Here is a 24540-nt window from a genome sequence, read left to right as displayed (position 1 = left end):
AGCTACCTGTTGCATATTTGGATGGCACAGGGGTGGGTGTAATCCTTGGGAATGTTTGCAGAGGGAGAGGAGCTCTGGGGTATTGTTCATGATCCCGATGGGAAGAGCAGGGGATGAGCAGTGGGCAGATCCCTGGCTGAGACAAGCCAGGGGAGGAGGCTTTGCCAAGCCCAATGCCATGAGATCAGCACCCAGCATTCCTCCTGGGCACGTGGCTTCCCAGGAGTACTGCAGGGACAGGCTCACCAGCAGGGAACAACAACCTCCTTTGAGATTCTCCCAAACAGGGTTGGGCCTTCTTATTTCTGACTGGCAGAGTCATTCCAGAATCCAGGAGAGAGTTTTGGCAAGGGAAGACTGGGGGTGGTAAAAGCTGGAAGGTGTCCCCGCCATGGAAGAGTTTAGAACTGGAGGAGATTTAAGGTCCCATCCAACCCAAACCATTATGGGATTCAATGTGGGATTTTCTCCTCCAAAAGCAAAAGCTGGTCCTGTAGCTTCCATGGAAAATCTAGGAGCGCAAACAGAACTGAACCATTTCTGACAAACACAGCCAGGTGCTGAATTAACCTGGATCCTTCTCATCCCACCTGACACAAATCCCAAGGGGTCCTTGAGGTTCTGTGGACTCCAGAAGGTCTGGCCCAGCTGGACACTTTTGCAAGGTTTCCTCCACCACTTTCCTCCCAGATCTGGAAAAACACCTCTGGCATGGCTGGATTTGATTTTCCCTGTCTTGATGCTGCAGGTTCATGGATGGGGAGGAATCCCAGCTCTGGTGCAAGGCCAGAGCCTCCCCATCCTCTGGCTGTGCCACCACTGCTGTGGCTCTGTGGCAGTGCTCTCCTCTCCCCTTGCCTGCCAGGTTTTCATACCACAGCTGATATTTTGCTTATCCCCTTTTCCATGTCTTCCAGGTCCTTGTTGGCTGTGAGCAGTGGCAGAAGGGGAAGGTGCTGCTGAGACCATGATGTCCCTGGGTGTCACTAAAGGTAATTCCTTCCTCTCCTGGTTTTCCTCTGTTTCCCCTGCCCAGCTGGAGCTGCTGGAATGTCCCAGCTGGGACAGGCCACCAGGGAGGTGTGAAACTCTGAGTGACCCTGTGTGATCCAGCGGGATGCTGATCCCGAGGTCTGGATGGCCTCGTCTCCAGCTTCCACCAGGGCTGGAAGCTCTGACAGGGAGGGGAGGGCTCCGTGCTGGGCTGGATCCCACCTGCCCCGGGGTCCTGTGAGTGCTTCCCTCCCTGTCCCTGCTCTCCAGGAGGGCTGATCCCGCCCACGGACGAGGATCGCCGCAGGATCATCCGGCAGATGAAGGTTCGCACCACCCTGCGAGGGGACAAGAGCTGGATCCAGCACCACAACTCCGACTCGGAGGAGGAGAAGAGCAGCCCCCTGTAAGAGCATTTCCTTCTCCTTCCCTTTCCCCATCAGAATTCCCTGAGTTGGGTCGTTGATCCCACCCTGTGCCCGAGGGCATTGTCCGGACCCTCCCGGAGCTCTGGGCTCCCCAGGCTCCGTAGTCTCCAGCTGCACAGGGTGTGCTGTGACAGGCTTTGAGGTGCCCCTGGTGCCAGGCACTGACACTGCCTGTGGGAACCCAGAACATCCCCCTGGCTGTCCAGGATGGCCAAGACCCCTGCCAGGGGGCTCAGAGACCCTGGCACAGAGCCCAAAACACCTGTGGGTTTGATTATGACCCATGGAGCAAATTACCAACCTTAGATGAAGATCAGCCAGCCACAACAGTTTAGGTGGAATAATAGTGAAGTTATCATGGGGTGGAAAGTAGATTTTGGGGTTTCTGGTATGGGGGTTCAGGAGGCAAGATGGAGGGATCTGGGCCTGTCCAGCCTTTCTCTTTCTTCTTCTTGGCCTCCATCTCCTGCTGTGATGTTGGCACTCACAGATTGGTTTAGAGTAGAAGCTCACTGTCTAACACAGGTGATGGGTATTGGAAAGTAATTGTAAACATTGTAGATGTAGTTTTTAGTATAAAGACATAACCCTGCCCTGGGGGCAGGCAGAGTGCCTGGAACTGTCCTGCTGGATGGACCTCAGCAGGGCAGGAGAAAATTTTTTTATAGATAAGGAACAATAAACAACTTTGAGACCAAGAACTGAAGATCTCCAACTCATTCTTCAAGTGCTTGGGCTGGGAAAAGACTTTCAACAATCTCGGGGTTGCAGTGACCCAGAAAGACCCTGAGAACTGCCAAAGGAGTTACTGCTCCTCTTTATTTCTGATAAATGCAGGGTGGGCAGAAGCTTGGACAAGTGTCTTCTCCTGGAGCTGGGATTCAGCAGCACAGACAGATTAGGAGGCTCAGGAGAGCTCTGAAGTTTTGTGAAGCCAGATTGTGCTTTGGGGTGACAAACTCAGGGCAGGCCTGGAGGGAGTTTAGGATGGGAGGGGCAGGAGATCAAACAGTCCCTGGATGTTACACAGTGCCCTGTGCCAGGGAACACCAGTCTGCTCCAGCTCCTCTTTACTTGGGAACAGACCCAATTCCAAACCCCTCTTCCCTTCCCCTCTCTCCAAACCCATGCTCAGCAATCAGTTAACCACATCCTTGTGTTTGCTGTTCCCTCAGGTCTGGCCAGGCTGGTGGGGCACCCCCAGCCCCCAAACCCGCTGCTCCCCAGCAGGACAGGTAATTCCAGGGGCCCATTCCCACCCCATTCCCTGCTCTGCTGCCTGCTGGGCTCAGTGCCAGCCCTCACCTCGCTGTGTGCCCCCCTCACCTCCTGCTGCCAGCACAGCTCTGGGCACAGCCCTGCTCACAGGGATGCCTCACCTTGGAGAGAGCAGGGAGTGGCTCCTGAGAGGTGCAGCAGGATGCAGGGATGACTTTAATTCAGGGGAACGCAGCCTTTGAGCCACTGATGGCACAAGGCTGGGCTGGGACATCATCTGCTCTGCTGGTGCAGCCCCTCAGTGCTCCAGGCAGGGGCTCCTCAGGGCAGGGAGAGCCCTGGGTGGGGCTGAGGTCAGTTCAGAGCATGAGGGGTCTCCAGGAACTCAGGAACTTGGAGGAATATCCTGAAATACCAAACTCTTGGGAAGGGCCTGGCCCTGTGTGAGAGCTCTGCCCTCTCCCCTGAGCACTTCCCTGCTTCCCTTTCTCTGTGGCAGCTCTCCCCACTCCTGGTGCTCTCCAGAGGAGCCATGCTGTGCTTCCCCCTGGGAATGCACCTTGGAGGAGTTGGAGTGCAGCTGTTGCTCTCCAGTGATAAAATAATCAGGGTCTGCATCACAGCTGATTTCCCCCTCCTGTGCCACCAGCCTGGGCCAGAAAACACTGCCAGCATGGCTAATATTAATTGGCTCACTCTAAAATTCACTTTCCCTATAAAAAATCCTCTATAGAGCTTGTTCTGATGATTATTCATTTGAAAACATCCCTCCAGAGTCAATCCAGCTGTGGGATCCCTCCAGGCCTACTTAGCTGGGTTTTTGGTTTGATATCCACATGGACTTTTCTCCTTCAGTCCTGGTGCTGCTGCTGTTGTTTTCCCCATGTTTTTTACTCCCTGATGTCTGTTCTTTGTACAGGTCCTCTGCCTCCAAGCCCCAGTCTGGATACCTCATCAGGTGGGTATGGAATGGGAGAGATCTGGGCTGCAGGGGGAGGAGGCCTGGATCAGGAGCAGAAAATGTTCCCTGCTGGGTTCCATCAGCTGGGAACATCCCAGTGCTCAGGGCCAAGAGCCAGCCCTGTTGTTTCACCGCTGGTTTGAACTTGGCTCCAAACATTTTCCATTTTATGTAAGATGTCCCTTTCCTCCCCAGGGGGGTGTTCACCAGGACCATCGATAAAAGCTCCTCCGCGCCGGATCCTTCACCTTCCAGCCCAGCACAGAAAAAGTACGAGGGGTCCCCCTGTCCCCTCCCCTCCAGCTGAGCAGCATTCCCTGCAGCCAGAGTGGGGATATCTGGGGCTATGCTGCTGTCCCCCTCCCTGTGGAGCTCCCCTGGGGAAGGGGGTGGGGAGGGATGGGAAGGTCACATTCCCAGGCGTGGTTTGTGTCCCCCCAGCACTGCCCCGAAGGGACAGAGCCGCTCCCCCTCTGGATACAGGATGACCACAGAGGACTACAAGAAACTGTGAGTGAGCAAAGGGAGCAGCTCCTCCTGTCCCTGCTCAGTGGGAGCCCCAGGAATGCCTCTGGAGCTTCCAGAGCTTCCACTGGGAATTCCAGTAGTTCCCAGGGCCACCTCTTTGTGGGCCAGGAGGTGCTCCTTGGACTGACACCAGCCTTTGCATGAAGGGGATTTCATCACCAGGCAGAAATGGAGGGTGCAGCCTAAGAACTGGGTTTGGAGCTTTCCTGAAGCCTGGAGAAAGGCAGAGCAGCACTCTGGGCATTTCCTGCCCAGCTTTTTGTGTCCCAGAGCGTGGCTTTGATCCAAAATGGGGTTGGGGCCTCTGGACTAAGGACAAAAGTCCTTCAGGGACACGTGCACCCCTGTGGAAAATACAGGTGTCTTTCAGGGTCTGACCCAATGCTTTGGAATCACTTCTGATTGGCTCTTGCTGCCTCTGCCCCAGCCCCAGCAGCAATTCCCTGACCCTGGCTCTCCCTTCCCTCCCTCCCAGAGCTCCGTACAACGTCCGGCAGAAGTCTGTGGATGGGGAGGAGGAGGATGTGCCTTTTTCTCCAGATGAGCATAAGAAGAGGTGAGGCCTGGAGGTGCCCCCATGTTCCTACAGGGACAGTGACAAGTTCTGTTCCATCCTGGAGGGTTTTGGACCCAGGCACAGCTCAGGGCTGGGTGCAATCCAAGGATATTGCCAGCTCTCCCTGCTCCGAGCCCCGCTCTGCCCACGGGCCACTGCGCTCCCAACAAAACGTAATTAAAATCCCGACGTGATGCAGCCTGACAGCACAGCCCAGTTACCCAGGCAGCTGGGAGGGGCTCTGGGATCCCTGGGCTGCCTGGTGCCCATGGGGAAGATGGAGATGCACAAACTGGCAGGAGGGAGGGGCCCAACTCCCCCCACTGTGGGTGTGCCCAGAGCTGGGATCACTCCAGGACTGGCACCCGAGGGCAGCTCCAGGCTGGGCTGTCCTTCTCCTACCAGGAATAGGATCAGAGAATCATCCCGGTGTGGTTTGGGTGGAAGAGACCTCAAAGCCCATCCAGTGCCACCCTGCCATGGGCAGGGACACCTTCCACTGTCCCAGGCTGCTCCAAGCCCTGTCCAGCCTGGCCTTGGGCACTGCCAGGGATCCAGGGGTACAGGACAGGAACAGGTCTGGTCTGGTCTCTCTGGCTTCAGCCTCATTGCTTTTGATGGAGTTTCTGAGGCCCCTTTTCCTCAGCCACAAATCTTGTACAAAGGAAAACTTGGTCATTGTCTCCCCTGGGGTCCAACCACTAAAGAGCTGGAGAGGAACTTTGGATAAGGGATGGAGGGACAGGACACAGGGAATTTCTGACTTCCCACTGCCAGAGGGCAGGGATGGATGGGATTTTGGGATGGAATTGTTCCCTGGGAGGGTGGGCAGGCCCTGGCACAGGGTGCCCAGAGCAGCTGTGGCTGCCCCTGGATCCCTGGCAGTGATCCCTTCTCCCCTGGGACACATGGTAGTACCCAGGTCAGTGCAGACACTCCATGGAGTGTCAGGCACAGAACCCATGCCCCATTTTTCTGTCCATGGAATCCAGTATTGCACTAGTCCAGGTCTGCAATGGATGATCCAGGCCTAGCACAGCTGCCCAGGGCAGTGGTGGGGTCCCCATCCTTGACAGTGTTCAAAAAGGCTGTGGCACTTGAGGACGTGGGTTATGGTGACCATGGTGGTGGTGCTGGCTGATAGTTGGACTGAATGATTTTAAAGGCCTTTTCCAACCTTAACCTGTTGTCTTATATATCAAGAGTTCTGTTATCATTATAGTGCAGGGATTCCATACCACCAGAGTTTCGTGCCTCCTTGATGTTTCTTGTAGGCAGCTCCTCTAAGCACCGGCTGTTCCCAGTCCTTGCAGAAGTCATCTGACTCTAGATCCCACCAATCCACTCTTTTATAATACTGTTCTTATTTGCTGCAGGTGTGGCCTGTTATCCTCAGGCCTGCTCCTAATCTTTAGTAATTGGTTCAGCTGCAATTCTTTAGGGGATAAGATTACATTCTATACCACCTTCGTTTCCCCATCCTGTATCCCCCTACATTAACCCATTCCACGATTCCATGAAATCTGCTCCCCAGAGCGCAGGGGCTCGCTCAGGGTTAGCCCAGCCTGCAGTGGTTGTTCCTGCCCCTGCAAGGCTCCAGGCGGCCAGGAGCAGCAGGATGAGCAGGCTGTGAGCCCTTCCCTGCCCTGTCCCCCCTCCAGGACCGAGGCTGCCAACAGCGTCCTGCGGCGCTCGGCCGGCCGCGAGCGCGCCTACGTCCTGTCTGCTGCCAAGAAGAGCAACGGGTGAGTGCAGGGCTGGGAGGGGAACAGGAGCCAGGAAGGGCAGCTGGAGCTGGGGGGAGCCTCTCCAACACAGCAGCCAAGGACAGGCCACAAGGGCTCCAAGGACTGGAACTCCTTCCCTACAAGGGAAGAGCTGGGAATGTTCACCTGGAGAAGGGAAGGATCCAAGGAGAGCTCAGAGCTCTTCCAGGGCCTGAAGGGGCTCCAGGAGAGCTGGAGAGGCACTGAGGACAAGGCATGGAGGGACAGGACCCAGGAATGGCTCCCACTGCCAGGGGGCAGGGATGGATGGGAGACTGGGAATTGGGAATTGTTCCCTGGCAGGGTGGGCAGGCCCTGGCACAGGTGCCCAGAGCAGCTGGGGCTGCCCCTGGATCCCTGGCAGTGCCCAAGGCCAGGCTGGACACTGGGGCTGGAGCAGCCTGGGACAGTGGGAGGTGTCCCTGGCCATGGCAGGGGTGGGGCTGGAAAATCTTGAAGGTCCTTCCAACCCAAACTTTTCCATGATTCCTTGGTGTCTGCAGGTTTCTGCAGAACTGGGAAATCATCCACTTATTCCTTATTGAGAGGGATGAAACTTCCAGAAAAGAAAATCCATGGGAGTCCCTAATTCCCTAAGGCAATCAAGAGTCCCATTTTCAACCTCAGTCCTTCAGCTGCTCTCTGCAGTTTTGTTGCATTATTTCATTGGTGTGACACCCCTTGGGGCCAGCTCTGCCCAGAGAGGTGACAGGACCTTGCACACCTGGAGCAGGGTCTGGGGGGGGCTCTGCCCCTGCCCAGGGAGTGTCTTTCCCTCCAGTCCTTTAACTGCTCCTTAATCCTTCCTCCACAGCAGCCCAACACAGGAATTCCCACCCCTGTTTGCCAAGAGGTAGGTGCTGGACCTCAGGGAGCACTGCTGGGGCTGGGTGCACGTACCAGGCTGGGATAGCAGATCCCAGCAGTGTCACAGCAGAGGAAGAACAATTCCTTGAAAAAGGATGCTGGGGGTTGGATCTCACTGCTTTTTTTTGGGATAAACAGTGTTGGAACAACTAGGAATGCAATCCTGATGGTGCTTTGGGTTATGGACAGCCTGAAAGTGGGGAGACTCAGCCACAGCCTCCCTGCTTCCTGGGAAGCTGCTCCAGGCCGCCAGGAGAATGCTCCTGGAGCTGTCTGTGGGACAGGGAAACGTGCCCAGGGCTCCCTCTGCTATCACTGCCACTGTTAGTAATGAAGGGATGGGACTATTTTTGAGCTAAGAATGACTTACTGCTCAGATAAACATCAGTCTCAGAGGCTGGGAGATTTTAAGAGTCAGTCATAGCTCAAGAGTAGTCAGAAGTTCTTTGTTAGAAGACAATGTAGAACTTTCTAATCTAATGAACAGATATTACAAGGGTTAGTTTGCTTTTCTAATTGGTCATTTTTATTTAATTTTGCTGCACTGCAGATAATTTTGCCTAATGGGCTTCTGTCTCACATGCACACGTATGCCTCTGTTATAACATCTAAACTCTCAGCTTACTCTGTACAACTACACCCCTACACTACAAACCCTTCACCATCTTACCAATACAGTTTCTTACTTACTTAAGGCATATTCTTACTTAAAACTATAAAAACATAAGTTTATAGGTTTTCTGCTTAATGTCCGTGTATTGTATTTTTACATCAATCCAAGCTTCTCCTAAGGCTGGAGGTTAAACCCTTCAATGTCTGTGGAAGTTTCTGTTTTTCCAATTCCCACACTCTGGAATCCAAGAACTCAGCTGATGCTGTGTGGAAAGATCCCCCTGACCTGGCTGCATTCTGCCCCTTGGGATGCTCAGCAGGAGCACAGGGAGCAGCAGCAATAACCTGCTCAGGAAACAGGGAAATCATGGCTGGGGAAAAACAGGGATAAACTGCCTGGAAAGCTACAGAAAAGAGGAAATGATGTGCCATTTGTGTCTTTGTCCCCGTGGAAAGAATTGAGATAGAAGAGGAGGAAGGACAGCAGAGGAGGAGTCCGACTGTGCCGGCTTCATCCAGGGGTGCTCCGGAGAGCAGCAGGTACTCATTCCTCAGGGCAGGATGTCTGATTCCAGCCTTTGCCAGCTCTGGGGATAACTGCTTTTATCAGCTGTCCAAACACTACCAGACATGGGGACTTTGCAGAGGAGACCTCCCAGGAAACACTAGGGATAGAAACAGCTCCAGCTGGGATAAATGGGGAAAATCAGTTTCTAAACCCGAGCAGAAAGGCAGATGTGAGTGACAGCAGTGCCACAGAGCACAGGGACACTGCTCAGGGAGCAGCACAGGAGCTGTGGGCACAAAGCAGCATTTGTGCTCCCATGGGAGAAGCTCCTAACAATCACCTGGGTTAATGTTTTGTTGATTTGTTGCTCTCCTTTTTTGTTTGTCAGTGCTAATGGGCTAAGAAAAACCAGCCCTGGGCCTTCCTGGGATGAGCCAAAGGCAGCAGCAGCCTCTCCCTCCAGGTAGGAGTTCCAGCACAGCCAGGATGGGTGGGACAGTTTGGGCTGAAGGTCAGAGACCTCTGTGGGCACCACTCTGGAAAAGGGGAGGAACCAAACCCATCTTTCCATGGGAAGCCTTTCCTGGCTGCAGACAGCTCTTAATAAAGGTTTTATGGCTGAAACCCATGGCAGGATCTGCCAATATCCTGATAGAAGGGGTCAAAACCCAAAAGGAAAAAACCCAAATGTAGAATCCTGGATTGGTTTGGGTTGGAAGGACTTTAAAGCCCATCCAGTCCCACCCCTATGGGCAGGGACACTTTCCACTGTGTCAGGTTGCTCCAGGCCCCATCCAGCTGAATCCTTTCTTGCCAAACAGGTGTAAGGGAATAATTTTTAGCTGTTTTCCAAGGTTTTGGACTGAATCCATGCCTGGTGTATAAAAAAGGTGGAATAGTTCTCACTGCAAACAGCGGTTTGGCTGCTGCCCTTGTCCTGGTGCTTTTACTGGTGTGCCACTGTAGAAAGTGGACATTCCTGGCAAGATCTGTGCTTTTAATTTAAAATTGCTTCTGAGAAGATGACTTTGCCAGTGAATGGATTGAGAAGAGTGATGATTCATTCCCATTTTCTTCATTCCCATAAGGAACACTCCAGTGCAGGGTAGATTTGCTGCAGCTGGAGCTGGTTTGATCAGGAATGACAATTTTGTCCTTTGTCCTCTCCTACAGCCCCAAACCAGGCAGCAGGAGCCAAACATCCCCATCCCTGAGTGACACTTTGGGGAAAATCTCCACTTCTGCTGAAATCAGGTGGGTCTGGAGGCCCTGCAGGATCCTGAGGGCAGGATGGGGAATTCGGCTCTGCCTGGGGGGATTCCCTGGAGACACAAAATCCTCCAGGACATGTCCACATGTCCATCCATCCCACATGTCCATTCATCCATGTCCACCTGTCCATCCATCCATCGTATCCATCTGTTCATCCATCCATGTCCACCTGTCCATCTCCACCTCCCCTGTCCAGGTGGGCAGCACATTCTGGAGCCACGAGGTGCAGGTGGAGCTGCAGGTGATTGGCTCCAGCCCTGTCTGATACCATGTGTTCCACCTGTGCATCCACCCCACCTGTCCACATGTCCATCCATCCATGTCCACCTGTTCATCCGTGTCCATCCATCTCCAACACACCTGTCCATCCATCCATATCCATCTGTCCATCCATGTCCATCCATCCATGTCCACCTGTTCATCCCTGTCCATCCATCTCCAACACACCTGTCCATCCATCCATATCCATCTGTCCATCCATCCATGTCCACCTGTTCATCCCTGTCCATCCATCTCCAACACACCTGTCCATCCATCCATATCCATCTGTCCATCCATGTCCAGCTGTCCATCCATCCATGTCCATGTGTTCATGGAGCAGCACAGAACAGCAAACACCACACAGAGAATTCCAGGGAAGGGGCAGAAGCACCTGGGAAGAAACATTCCCAGATGGAAGCCAGGGCCTGCCACAGTTTGAACATTGCCCAGCTCTGTGCTGGGAATTGGAATCCAGACCTGCAGCCCTTTCTGTGCAGCTCCTGTGGCTCCTCCTCCCCCTCCCTCACACTCCTGCTGTTTTCCCTGCAGGAATGGTGAGGACAGACAGGCCCTGAGTGGGAAATTCTCCTTGGAAACGGTGTCCCAGGGTGGAGATGGGTAAGGACTGGGCAGGGGCTGCTCTGTGCTGCTGAGCCTGGATTTGCTGGGGAACAGCAGCTCCCTGCTCCTGGTGTCCCCCAGCCCGGGCTGGGCTGCACTCCCAGAGCAGCATCTGCTGGCAAAGCTGAGCCTGGCAGAGATCTCCCCTCCCTCACTGCTCTGGGATCCTGCCCCCTGAACACTCCCCTCCCTGCATTTCCCTTTATTTTGCTGCTCCCTTTGCCTCCTGCTGCCATTCCTTGGAGCTGTCCCTCCTCCCAGGGCTGTGCTGGTCCTTGCTGCCTGCTGGCTCCTGCTGCTCTTGGGCCATGGTTCCATGATCCATGATCTGCAGTCAGACTCACTGGGCTCAGGAATGCAGCCCTGCCTATCCTGATGGAGAGATTTAACCCCATTTTGTTCCCTAACCAAATATCAGCTGATTTCTCTAGGATGATACATTACAAATGCTGACAAGTCCCATTTTTACTGGAATTTTCCTTTTTTTCTAGTGACAAAGCTCTGAAGGAAAAGCCTGAGAGGTTCCCATGGGATGAAGGGGCCCCCAAAGCCACCAGGGCTGCCACGAATGGAAGGTAGAGTCACTGTGGGATCCCTGACTTGGGCACTGCACAATCCATAAACTGCTGTTCCGGAGCTGGCTGGAATCTTGGAATGGATCTTTACTGGTGGAAAAACAGATTCCACATGGGCTTTGTAGAACTGCTCTCTCCTCTAGGAAATCAGGGGAAAGTCACTGTAGAACATTCTTCAAGTTGTGTCTCTCTTTTCCAGTTTTGCTGAGCACACAGATGCCAAGAATGGGTTTTACCCACCAGAGTAAGTGCAAAATTCCCTTTTTCTCCTTCATTTTAGAGTTGGGGGCAGGTGGAGGTTCTCCTGCCCTGGGACTGCCCTGTGGATGAGCTCTGGGAGCAGCCCTTGCAGAGGAGGGTGGGCCTGACCCGGCAGCTCAAAAGGCCTGGGCTCTTCCAGCTGCTTTCCTCACATGAGGATGAGTGGGTTGGATCTGGGGCTCAGCCCTTCAGGAAATTCTCAGGGCTAAGCAGGAGGGAGGGAAAGATGCTCCCCTGGAGCCAGGAAAAGCTGGTGGTGGATATTTTTTCTTCTTGGTGTTCTCCTCTTGCTGAGCTCCTGCTGGGACCAACCTCCTTGTCTCTCAGGTCCAGCTCTGGTTCCTGGCACGCTCCTGAGGATGCTCCAGAGAAGCTGCTCCAGCCCTCCCAGGGGGACACCAGGTGTGACAGGGCCTGGGGCTGGCATCCTCTGCTTCCAGAGGGACCTGGGCTGGGAATAAGCAATTTGTCCAGAGTAGAGCTGGGATTAGAATCCAAACTGGGCAACAAAGCAACTCGGAAAGGAGAATCCTGTGTGGGTAAACAGTGGGAGCAGCATCTTCCTGTTCACTGTTACACAACTTCTTCCCAGAAAAGCAGCCTGGGAATTCAGGGGGAATTTCTTCTGGAAAGGGTGGTCAGGCATTGGCAGGGGCTGCCCAGGGAGGTCTGGAGTCCCCATCCCTGGAGGTGTCCAGGGAAGGATTGGATGTGGCACTCAGTGCTCTGGGCTGGGGACAAGGTGGGGATGGGGCACAGGTTGGACTCAATGATCCCAGAGGGGTTTTCCAGCCCCTGGGATTCTGGGAGCAGATCCAGCAGCTTTAGCACTGCCTTTAGTGCCTCCATCCCACAGGGTTTTAGAGCCTTTGCTCCCCTGACTTTGCCAGGGGTCCATGGTCAGGGAGGAGTTGCTGCTGTTGGCAGCACTGATCTCCCTGGAGCTGCTTCCCTCCCCTGTCCATTACTTTGGGATTCATTTCCCTGTATTGGCCCAACAAAGGCATTGAGGTGAGCAGGTTTCAGTGTCAGGTTGGACACTGGGGCTTGGAGCACCCTGGGATAGCGGAAGGTGTCCCTGCCCATGGCAGGGGGTGGGACTGGATGAGCTTTAAGGTCCTCCCAACCCAAACCTTTCCATGATTCCTGGATTCTGTGAAATGAATTCATCCCCCTGAGCTGAGGAGAGGAGGATCCCATGGCCTGGAGCTGCTGCTGGTGATGTAGGAATGTCTTCCCCAGAGTTACTCCTATTGTGCTTTGTCCAGCTGCTCCATCCTGGGACAGGACAGGAAATTCCCGTACAGACATGTGTGGGAATTTAATCCCAGTAACCACCTCAGTTCCACCACCAGCCTCTCCTCCTCTTGGATAGGATTGAAAATGGGTTTTTCTGAGGGCAAATCAGTTCTCTGAGACAATTCTTTCCTCTCTTCTGGGCTGATACAAAGTGCAGATACAAATGTATGCTGTTCCATACAAATCCCCCAGAAATTTCTGGAAGCTCTAAATTCCCCATTTTTTTTTGCCAGGTCAGCCTTGCAGCCTGATGTCCCTTTTCATCCCACTGAGAGAACCCCTGTGCACATTGAGAACACAGAATATTCCTTTAAAAGGTAAGAATAGGGTGAGTTTAGTGGGTGTAGGAACAATCCTGAGCATTAAGGGAAACCTGAATGGGCAGGCACAGAAAGAGGCTCCTTCTCCTGCTTTTTTCCCAAGGATGGAAACAACTGAGGTTTAAATAAACCAAGAGCTTTGTGTTGTATCCCCCTCCACCTCCTTTGAGCACTCCAGATTTTTCCTCCTCCTGTGCTCTCAGTGGGGTTCAGTCACTCCCTTTCAATTCCCTGATAATCCAGGATGCTGCAGCAGCAGCAGGGAAGCAGCTGGAGCACAGGGACATGGGCTGTCCTAGAGAAAACCCCAGTGCCAGTGCCACCTTTCAGCTGGCACAAGGCTGGCCGGGTGAGCAGAGCAGTGCCAGGATCCAGGTGCCAGGTTTTAGGGATGTGATGGGTGTTGCTCTGGTTTCCAGCTCTGTCCTGGGCTATGAGGAGAGGAGCAGCTCCACGAATCCTGAGGGCCCATCCCACCACCAGCCTTACTGGGATGAGACAAGGTGAGGACTGGGGGGTCTGGGGTGTGTGGGGTTGGTGACCCGGGGTGTGTGGGGTTGGTGGTCCGGGGTTGTCTGGGGTTGGTGATCCGGGGTGTGTGGGGTTGGTGATCCGGGGTGTGTGGGGTTGGTGATCCGGGGTGTGTGGGGTTGGTGATCCGGGGTGTGTGGGGTTGGTGACCCGGGGTGTGTGGGGTTGGTGATCTGGGGTGTGTGGGGTTGGTGATCCGGGGTGTGTGGGGTTGGTGATCCGGGGTGTGTGGGGTTGGTGGTTTGGGATGTGTGGGGCTGGTGACCCGGGCTGTGTGGGGCTGGTGACCCGGGCTGTGTGGGGCTGGTGACCCGGGGTGTGTGGGGTTGGTGGTTTGGGGTGTGTGGGGTTGGTGGTTTGGGGTGTGTGGGGTTGGTGGTTTGGGGTGTGTGGGGTTGGTGATCCGGGATGTGTGGGGTTGGTGATCCGGGATGTGTGGGGTTGGTGATCCGGGATGTGTGGGGTTGGTGGTTTGGGATGTGTGGGGTTGGTGGTTTGGGATGTGTGGGGTTGGTGGTCCGGGATGTCTGGGGCTGGTGACCCGGGATGTCTGGGGCTGGTGACCCGGGATGTCTGGGGCTGGTGACCCGGGGTGTCTGGGGCTGGTGGTCCGGGGTGTCTGGGGTTGGTGACCCGGGATGTCTGGGGTTGGTGACCCGGGATGTCTGGGGTTGGTGGTCCGGGATGTCTGGGGTTGGTGGCCCGGGATGTCTGGGGTTGTTGATCCAGGATGTCTAGCCTTGGTGATCCAGGATGTTTGAGGTTGGTGGTCTGGGATGTCTAGCCTTGGTGATCTGGGATGTTTGGAGTGGCTCTGGCCATACTGGCTCCTGCTCCTGGCCTGCTCCTCTCCAGGGAATGGGTTTCTGCCCATCCCAGCATGGGTTTTCCCAATCCTGGATGTCTGGTTTAGGTTTCTGGACTCAGCCAGCCTCACTGAGAGGGGCCAAGGAGCTCCTGGCCATGACAGCCCCCCAGAGCCCCCCAGGCTGAAGGATCCCACTGAACCCAGCAGGGCTGGGTAAGGAATGGGATATTCCCCCTGCCTTCTGTGGGATGAGGGGTCATTCCTTGGGCATCTTCCCCCCTGCTGATAAATATCCTCCCAGGTTCTCCTTTTCATAGAGTCAAGGAATTGTTAAGGTTGGAAAAGACCTCTCAGATCAAGTCCAAGCATCAGCCAGCACCATCAACACGTTCAGCACTAACCCATGGCCTCAATACCACACCCACACATTTCCTGAACATTTCCAGGAAAGGACAGCCCTTTCCATGAAGAAATGGAGAGGACAACCCTTTCCATGAAGAAATTTTTCCCAATATCCAACCTAAACCTCTTCTAGTGCTACTTGGGGCCTTCTGGTGCCTGATTCTAGTGCTGCTTCTACTGGATGAACCTTTTACCATGGTTTTATAGGAAAACCTGGGAGAAAAGATCCTCCTTAGCTGGAGCCATCAAACCCTGTCCAGCTGGACTGCCAGGAGTGCCTTCCTAGACTTGGGAAATCTGCTCCCAGCTTTGGGAGCAGAGGGTGTCTAGGGAGAGACAACAAGCAATAAAATTTGGCATTGGGCTCCATAGTAACGCTGGGTCTGGTTTTGAACTTCCCCAGTCAGGGCTGGGTGTCCACATGGGAGGACTTTATAGACTGATTTCCTTTCTTTTGTCTATATTTTCCACCTAAACTGGAAGAATTGAGGCTCCCTCCCCTGTGTGTCAGTGAGAACACAGAGGGTGAGCAGAGTGTTCTTCTCCCCAGGTCTGAGCTGCACTCCCAGGACACTGCTGGGAGCAGGGACAGGGACCTGGGACTGTCATCCTGTGTGCAGAGTGAGGAAAGCACTGCAAGAAGGCAAGAGTGATGAGGGGACTGCTTTTCCTCCTGGGAGGACAAGGGGAATTTGCTGCAGGGGGCTCTGGAGGAGGCACTAAAGGTGCTGTGGTTGGGGCCCTTCCTTTCAGCCTTGCTTCTTAAGAGGTCTGGATTTTCCATCTGTTTTTTTCACATTGCTTTGGGTTATTTGAGGACTTGGGTTAGTGCTGGGTGGTTGCATTTGATGATCTTAGAGGGCTTTTTCAACCTAAACAGTTCTGTGATTCCATGATTCTATCTGGCACATTTCCATGCAGGGATATTGCAGGTTTTTATTTTATCCTTGTGGCAGAAGATTCTCCAGGGGCTGCATCTCCACCCCACAGGAATTCTGTGCTCAGGGTGCTTCCACAGGCCATAAAGGTCTCATGTCTTGGCAGGTCCAGCTCTGTTCCTGGAGGAAGCAGCATCCCAGCTCCAGAGATTCCACATGCAAACGAGTCTGAGCCCCACCGGGACAGGTACAGAGCCAGGGCACCAGGACATCCCTCACACACCTCCAGGTCTCCTTCCTGGCCTGCCCAAGGCATCCAAATGCTCATTTCCTGGCCCAGGGAATTCAGGAACCAATGCAGGCTCTGCCAGTGCCACCTTTCCCTGTGGAAGGAGCACAGCCCTGCAGGGACCTCCCACAGGAATTGTTGCAGTTCAGCATCAGAAGGATCTGGAGCTGCTGGAGAGAGCCCAGAGGAGGGCACGGAGCTGCTCTAGGGCTAGAGCCCCTCTGGAGCCAGGCTGGGAGAGCTGGGGGTGCTCACCTGGACAGGAGCAGCTCCAGGGGGAGCTCAGAGCCCCTGGCAGGGCCTGAAGGGGCTCCAGGAGAGCTGCAGAGGGACTGGGGACAAGGGATGGAGGGACAGGACCCAGGGAATGGCTCCCAGTGCCAGAGGGCAGGGATGGATGGGATACTGGGAATTGGGAATTGTTCCCTGGCAGGGTGGACAGGCCCTGGCACAGGTGCCCAGAGCAGCTGGGGCTGCCCCTGGATCCCTGGCAGTGCCCAAGGCCAGGCTGGACATTGGGACAGTGGGAGGTGTCCCTGCCATGGCAGGGGTGGCACTGGGTGGGATTTAAGGTCCATTCTAACCCAAACCCTTCTGGGATTCTGGAATTCCCTGATCCTGTGATTCTATTAACACCATGGTGCCCCATTTCTCCCTGTTCCCTTAGGAAGTGGCAAGATCCACCCTCAGCACACCCTGAACACTCATGGGAGCTGCTCAGGGCAAAGACACCCCTTGGCTTTATGGTCAAACTGGTTTTAATTCTTCAGCAGGTCTGACTTCAGCTCCCAGGAGGGTGTTGGCAGTGCCCACGAGCCCCTGCCCCCCGTGCCCCTGTTCCAGGAGCACCAATCCTTCAGGGGCTCTGTGCCCAGCCACAGGATTCCAGGCTATGTGGACAGCCAGGTGTTCAGCACCAGGAGGTGAGGATTTGGGGGTGAAGGGTTTAGGATGCAGAGACAGGGAAAGCTGCTGGCATGGGACACTTGCCACTGTCCCAGGCTGCTCCAAGCTCCATCCAGCCTGGCCTTGGACACTTCCAGGGATGGGGCAGCCACAGCTTCTCCAGGCAATCCATTTGGGAATGCTTTGGCTTTTCTCAGGTGTTGGGTTTGGAGCCTGCTGTCCCTGTGGAGCACAGAGCTGACACAGGGGCATTGCATGATGGAACCATGGAACTGTAGAGTTCTTATGGCTGGAAAAGGCCTCTGTGATCATCAGCTGTGTCCCATGGTTGCCACCAAGCCACAGCCTCAAGTGCCACATCCACACATTTTCTGGACACTTTCAGGGATGGGGATTGCATGCTGTGCCAGGGCTTGGCAGTGCCAGAAGCAGGCAGTGGCTGTGAGCCCAGAGTGGGCACTCCAGAGATTCCCAGTGCTGTGTGCTCAGGGCTTTGTGTCCCCCAGCAGGCCCAGCCCAGATCCCAGAGGGAACGTTTATTCTGGGAGCAGCAGCCCCAGGAGCAGCTGGTATGACAGTGCCAGGGGGCACGGGGACTTCAGCCCCCCTGCAGGACGGTGAGTGCAGGGCTGGGATCCTTCCCCAGCCAGGGAACTCCCACTGCCACACCCACCCAGTGTCCCTGTGTCCATTTGCTCATTGCCTGGGTGTGAGCAGGTGTGGGGTCTGCCATGGGAGGGGTCAGTGCCCAGCAGGGAGATTCCAGCCCAGATTCCACCCTGGTGAGGATCCCTCAGGTGCCCAAACTCAGAGCTTGAGACTGTTCCACTTCCTCTCGCCAGCCATGACTCCTTTCCCAGAGATCCCACCATGTCCATGTCCCAGAGAAGCCACAGGGTGCCGTTCTACATGGACAGCTTAAACTCTAACAGCTCCAGGTAAATGGGGAGTCACGAGGGCTCCGAGGGAAATCCCCCAGAAATTTATGACATAGGAGCCAGCAGGCAAAGCCAAGAGCTGAGAGAGGGAGGATTGGTTTCCAGGGAGTGGATGTATGATCAGACCAGCTCTTAAACCATTCCTAGCTAAAGCTGCCTAGCAGAGTGTCTGGGATACATCCAGAAAAATCCCTGGAGATTTTTCATTGTGTGGGAGGCTAGAAGAGAGGGACAGGAGAATGGGGAGCTGGTTCCTGGCCAGGAACTGGCCTTTGCTGCAGGAAAACAGAGATCACAGCAAAGAGAGAGGGTCACTGTCCCCAGAATGTCAATGGTTAAATGACAGAACTGCTCCCAGACCAAGGCTGTGTGAAGGGGCAGGAGGTATCCAGTATGGAATACCATTATCCTGGGCCCCTGCAGTCCCTCCTGCATGGGCAGTGCCAGCCCACCCATGTGCTGTCTGAGGGATCTGTAACAAGGAGTGGTTGTGGGGGTGAAGGGGAGGCAGAAGATCCTTGGACAGGATCCTTAAAGATCAGCCTCATTCCAGGTCTCATTGCTAAGCAGATGGACAGAGCTGTTTTCCATAGTTTTGTCGCAATCTTCCTTCAAATTACTGAGTTGGGGACAGTTCCATTGGCCTTGGGAACGTTCCCATCTCCTGCAGTTCCTCCTGTGCCCTGTCTCCCCCTGGCTGCTCCCAGTCAGGCTCCCACTCACTCAGCCCATCCTCATTGGATCTTCTGCCTCATGGCCCTCCAAGTGAGACTTCCCCAAATCCCTTCTCCAGGGGAGGATCTCTGTCCCGTGGCAGATGTAGAAGGAGAAAGGGGTTGGTTTTGTCCATGACAAGGTCTGGCAAAGGGCTGAGCTGTCTATCTCCCCTCCCAGCAGTGGTGCCGCTCTCCTGGCGGCCAGTTTGGATCCTGCCATGGCTCACAGACTTTTCCCTCTCTCCACAGGCTCCTCTCCAGTTCCAGTGAGAGGCTCTGCAGCTCCCACCACAGCTCTGGGTACCAGCCTGACTCCAGCTCTGCCGGGTAAACAACCGAGGGGGGCACAATTCCCTCGCTGCAGGGTGGGGCCGTCCTGCTTGGGAGGAATTGCAGCTTTGGCACCTGGCTGGTGTCACCCACTGTGGCCAGCAGGGTCAGGGCAGTGATTGTCCCCCTGCTGGGGTCAGTTCTGGGCCCCTCAGGACAAGGCAGACCCTGAGGGGCTGGAGCATATCCAAGAGCTGGGGAAGGGGATTGGAGCACCAGGAACATCTGGGAGCTGGGAAGGGGCTGAACCTGGAGCAAAGGAGGCTCAGGGGGCCCTTCTGACTCTGCAAACTCCTGACAGGAGGGGACAGCTGTGGGGGTCGGGCTGTGCTCCAGGGAACAGGGACAGGAGGAGAGGGAACGGCCTCAGGCTGGGCCAGGGGAAGTTGAGGTTGGTGGTGGAAGTGTCCACAAAATGTGTGGATGTGACACTTGGGAACATGGTTTGTGGTGGCACTAATTGATGGTTGGATTTGATGATCTTAAAGGTCTTTTTCAACATTAATGATTCCATGATTCCAGGATGTAGAAAGAGCCCATGCTCAGTTTAAGGGGAAAAAGGAGGTTTCTTTCCTTAGCCATGACAGGTCTTAGTGTAAGAAGGGAGGATTAATCCCAGCTTTTAGGCAGCAGTGGAAATGCACCATGGAAAAAGGCTGATTAATTCCTGTCAGGGCTGCAGGCTGAGGGTGGGGGGCACAGGGCTCCCCTCGGCCTGCACACAGCTGCACCAGGGTGGAACATGGAATTCTGGAGCTGGGATTGGAAAAAAGCAAGAACATGCAAGGGAGGTAAAAATATCCCCAACCAAGCAGCAGCAGTTTACACTCTGGCTGGAAACACTGGAGACATTCCAGAGGCAGAGCAGCCCCTGGAAGCAGCGCTGTGCCACAGGGCTCGGCGGTAACCGGGAGCTGGGAGCTCTCCCCGTGCCCATTGTGTGCCTAATCCTGACGGGAGCTGCGAAAGACTTATCCCTCAAACCCGTAACTGGATGAAAGGGTTACATTATCCATCCCATTCTTTCCAATTAACTCGATTTGTTTTGGTGGGGTAATTAGAGGAGTTGGTATTTAGCAACAATGCTCGATATGCAGGATTTATTCCAGAACAACAGCATCCCCTCGCTCCGAGCCTCTCCCGCACGCGTTCCGTGTCCGGGGCACACACCCGAGCCCCAGCCGCTCTTTTCTCATGCAAATGCTTCCCGTTTTCCCAGGAGAGGGATCCTCTTTGTCAAGGAGTACGTGAACACCGGCGGCTTTGCAGCCTCGCCACGCCACAGCAGGTAGGGAGCGCTGGGGACAGCCGGTGTCACACCCAGGTGTCACACCCAGGTGTCACACCCAGGTGTCACCCAGGTGTCACACGCTGGGCTTTGCCGCCTCGCACAGCCCACCGGAGGGAGCAGCTGGAGCTGGTCAGCCCGGGGGGTTACTGGGAGGGGAGGTTCTGCTCTCTGGGGTCCTGCCCTCTCCTCCCACTGTGCTGGTGACAGCAGGACCCGTGTCCCACTGCTCCCAGGGGACGGGCCAGCTCCTCCTGGAGTGGCTTGGTCTCTGAGATGGGTGAAAACACCACACTGCAGGTTTGGCACTGGGAGGATTCACCGTGCACCTGTAAACAATGACTGGAATGCACGAGGAGAATGTGGAGGCTGAGGGATCTCAGTGGTAGAACTCCCATTATATGAATTTAAAAAGATTAAATAGTACCATTTTCAAGCTTAAGTCTTCAGTCCTTTGAGCTCTGCTCAAGTGAAGCTGCTCCAGACTGGCCTCAAGTGACAAGAGCAGGATTTGGCCCCATGCACAGCATCTTCACAGTGATGTGGCACCAGTTCACACCAGTTTGAGGCTCCCTGCAGGCATTATCCTCCCTCAGTGCTCTGCTGGCATCCCTGGCAGAGCTGATTACACTCCCCACACCTCCAGCCTGTCCCAGAGCTCAGCAAAGCTGCTGGCAGCAGCCACAGATAAGCCAAAGATCCAGGAAACTCAGGCAGAGAGGGAAGGGAACACTCAGCTGGATGAGGGGTGAAACCAGGGATGTGCTCCGTGCCTTTTCCTGCACAATAGTGCAAGATTTGGAGTTTTGGCACTGAAAAGCTGCTATTTGTATGAGGGCCCTTGTGAGGCTAGGGGAGTTTTGCCTGGAGAGTTCTCTGGGAAGGCACTTGGAGGACCCTCTCCCCAAGGAACAGGTAGCCCAGGATATTCCAAGTCATTGGATTATGATTCTATCTGAAATTCTCTTCCCACATATCACTGCCAAGTGCTGATATTTCCCTCCTTCCTTCCCCAGTGGCAGCCTTGTGGATTTGAGTGACCTGGAGAGAAGCAGCTACAGCCACCACAGTTACCTGTCCAGTGCTCCCCTGCACAGGTAGGACAGGGTGGGGCTGCCCTGGGCAGGTTCACCAAATTCTCAATCAGAAATGATTGCAAGGTTTGCTTTTTGAGGACACTGGGGTGTGTTTGTGGAACAGCAGCACAGTAAATGGAAATACAGTGACATGGACTCCAAGGCCACCAAGGTGACCAGAGGGATGGAGCACCTCTCCTGTGAGGAAAGGCTGAGAGAACTGGGGTTCTGCAGCCTGGAGCTGAGAAGCTTTGTGGTAACCTAATTGTGGCCTTCCAGTGCCTGAAGGGAGCCCACAAGAAAAATGGAAAGGGATAATTTCCAAGGGCCTGGAGTGACAGGGCAAAAGGGAATGCCTTCTCACAGACTGAAGGAAGGGTTAGATGGGATATTGGGAAGAAATTCTCCTTTGGGAGGGTGGGGAGGCCCTGGCACAGGGTGTCCAGAGAAGCTGTGGCTGCCCCTGGATCCCTGGAAGTGTCCAAGGCCAGGTTGGACAGGGCTTGGAGCCCCCTGGGATAGTGGAAGGTGTCCCAGCCATGGCAGGGGATGGAACTGGATGAGCTTTAAGGTTCCTTCCAACCCAAACCATTCCATGATTCCACAACTGTAGGATTCTGAAATCTGCCCCACTGCTGTGTGGCACCCCTGGGACAGCAGTCCCCTGTTCTGTCACACCTGTGGGAGCAGGCTGCTCATGGACAGCAGTGCTGATGGCTGGGATAAACCCCTGGCACCAGTGCTGGCACTGGAACCAGAGCATCACAGAGGCATCCACTGCCCTGTTCTTGCCAGGTCCAGTGAGCCCCTGTGCAGCTACTGCAGCCGGGAGATCCGAGACTGCCCCAAGATCATCATAGAGCACCTGAACATCCACTGCCACGAGTACTGCTTCAGGGTAAGCCCCAGAGCCTGCCTGCTGGGAATGGCAGGGCTGGGAGCAGGGATCTTCCTGCAACTTCCATCCCCAGGCTTTCAGAAGGGTATACATGGGGTGTGGCAAATCCTTACCTCACATTGGGACAAAAACAGTCAGGCAGCCACATGTGTCCCCGGGAGGTTTTCAGGTCCTTGAATAAATGTTAGAACAAGGGGAATTCTTTATTATTGGCAGCATCCTCAGAACACCTTCATGTCCTTGCCCCACTGTCCTTGGGGCAGACTTGCTGCTTTGTGTTCTAGTGGAGGTGGCTGAATCCTCAAACCCTGCAGGATTTCCAAGGAAAGCGTGTGGGGATGTGGGGAGGGTGAGAGGAGGAGGGATGGGGAGTATGGGAGGAAGAGGCCTGCAGGGACATTTGGCTGTTGTAGGAAAGTGCAGCCTCAAAGGTTGCATCCTCACCTTTTAATAGAATGATGCAGAGCCCTCTGCCCCCTCCCTTCTGCTGTTCCTGTGTGGGCTTTTGCCCATTGTCCAACCTCCTTGTTTTCCCTTTGGCAGTGTGGAATTTGCCACAAAGCAATGGGAGATCTCCTGGATAAAATATTCATCCACCGGGACATTGTCCACTGTGACAAGTGCTACGAGAAGCTGTTCTAGGTGGGTTTCCAGGGCCCCTTTCCAGAGCCATTCCCAGGGGGATGGCTGGGTGAGGGCATTTAACCCTCACATTCCCAGGGTGGCCAGGCAGGGATCCTCCTGGGCTGTTCAGTGGGAAGCAGTGACCTTGCTGCAGCATTAGCTGGGAACTCACTCGCGCTGTCCCGGGGGTGTTGGTTGGAGCCAGAATCTCGGTGACAAACAGGCTGTGGTGGCTTCCCGGGGGTGACAGGCAGAGGCTGGCTTGAGTGATGACAGAAATGCCCCTCAGAGGTGGAGAGTCCCCACGGAAGGCAGCTAAAGGTCCCTCGCTGTGTCCTGGGCTGACCCCGCGCAGGGACCGCGGGCGGCTCGGAGCTGTGACACTCCCGTGACAGGGACAGAGCTCCTCGGCGGCAGGTGCAGCCACCCCTTTAGTAAAGATCCTTTGAGGTGAAAACCTTCGCGTAGAGTTGTACAGTCCTACAGATCGACAGGAGCGGGTTGGACACGGTTTGGTTTTGTCAGATTATCTGGAAGGAGCAGGAGGTGCCATGGCAGCGACCAGAGCTGCTGTGCTGGGGCTGGGAGACCTCGTGTGCTCCCGATGCCTCCCGGCACAGAGCAGGAGGAGGAGGAGGAGGAGCAGGGAGCGGGGCTCCTGCCTCGCTGCTCCCCGTACCTGGTAATGGGATGTGACTGGTGCGGTGCTCCACCGACCTCCAGGGCCGCATTCCCGGCGGGATCAGCCCGTGCTCAGGCGCTCTTTGTGTGCTCGCAGGGCCCTGCGGAGCTGGGAATGCAGCCCGTGCCCGGCGGCACACCCGGGAATGCCGCAGCTCCTGACTGGCTGAGATTGCACAACTCCCGCTCCCGCTTCTCTCGAGTTCTTTTCCCTCTCGCTGCCCCGTGGCCGTGGATGAGTTCAGCACCTGCACCAGACAAGAGTGATGGGAACGAGATAAGGCAGCCTCCTCCTCAAAGATAACGTTTTCCAGAGGTGCTGAGCCCCGCTCAGCCTGGCTTTAGCTGCATGAAGATTCCGGGTGCTCCCGGAGCTGGGAGTCAGGCACAGCTCCTCAGGTTTATCCAAGCTAATTGCCACGATCTCTCCTGATGATATTTGTATTTCTTTATCCTGTGCAGCCAGGCTGTGTGAGCTGGCACACAGACACTGGGAGCCTTAAACACTAAATGTGGATTCTTGGGAGGGTTTGAATTTAGTCCTTAGCAAAAACCTATTTCTGCATCTTTCACCCCCAAATTCAGCCTAGAAATAGCTTCTGCCTGATTTCCATTTGCTTTCTCCAGGATTCCAGGAGCACTTGCAAACTATTCTAATCGTGTGTCAGCTTTAATTCCCCTTCCTGCTTCTTCCCTGAGGATGCTGCAGCAGCACTTGTGGCTGCTGCCTGCTTGGGGAGATAACAGTGTCCTTCCCTGGGGTCTGACTCGGGCTCTGAGGGCAGGTGTCCTGTGCCAGAGCAGGGCCATCTCAATTCCCTCTCCTGACAAAGAGCTCTGCTCAGCTGAAATCCCACTTTCCCCCTCACCAGGGCTTTGCCCAGACCTCTCATTGTTGTAGGTTACTCACAGCCCTAATGCTCACTAACCACATTGAACTTCCAGCAGATGCTGCACTCAGTAAAATCAGAATTGTGTCATTTTAGCCCTTAACTCAGAGCTGAGAGGTTGGGAATGCTGAATACTGAAACCTTTCAAAAGTCAGGTGTCCTAAAAGTGTCCAGACTTACTGTTTCCTCATGGGAAGCATTAGGAATCATGGAACTATAGAGCCCCAAAATGCTTTGGG

General features: G+C 54.8%; 1 protein-coding gene across 1 annotated transcript; it reads left to right on the top strand.

Annotated features, from left to right (window-relative positions):
- Positions 1 to 739: 739 nt before the first annotated feature.
- ZNF185 (zinc finger protein 185 with LIM domain) lies at positions 740 to 24513 on the top strand. Its single transcript, XM_077186209.1, is given in 29 exon segments — positions 740 to 758; positions 921 to 992; positions 1264 to 1399; positions 2597 to 2656; positions 3559 to 3597; positions 3796 to 3870; positions 4042 to 4110; positions 4604 to 4684; positions 6346 to 6429; positions 7265 to 7303; positions 8386 to 8469; positions 9611 to 9691; positions 10520 to 10588; positions 11083 to 11166; positions 11366 to 11410; positions 11755 to 11829; positions 12960 to 13043; positions 13466 to 13549; positions 14491 to 14598; positions 15832 to 15954; positions 16668 to 16877; positions 17367 to 17477; positions 17703 to 17798; positions 18764 to 18841; positions 20064 to 20132; positions 21149 to 21229; positions 22004 to 22106; positions 22650 to 22748; positions 23509 to 24513. Coding segments are annotated over 28 exon segments (2358 nt in total). The 3' UTR covers positions 23509 to 24513.
- Positions 24514 to 24540: the final 27 nt, after the last annotated feature.

The sequence above is a fragment of the Agelaius phoeniceus genome, chromosome 14 (genome assembly GCF_051311805.1).
Source record: "Agelaius phoeniceus isolate bAgePho1 chromosome 14, bAgePho1.hap1, whole genome shotgun sequence".
In the NCBI taxonomy this organism is placed as follows: domain Eukaryota; kingdom Metazoa; phylum Chordata; class Aves; order Passeriformes; family Icteridae; genus Agelaius; species Agelaius phoeniceus.
This window is presented reverse-complemented; position numbering and strand designations above follow the sequence as displayed.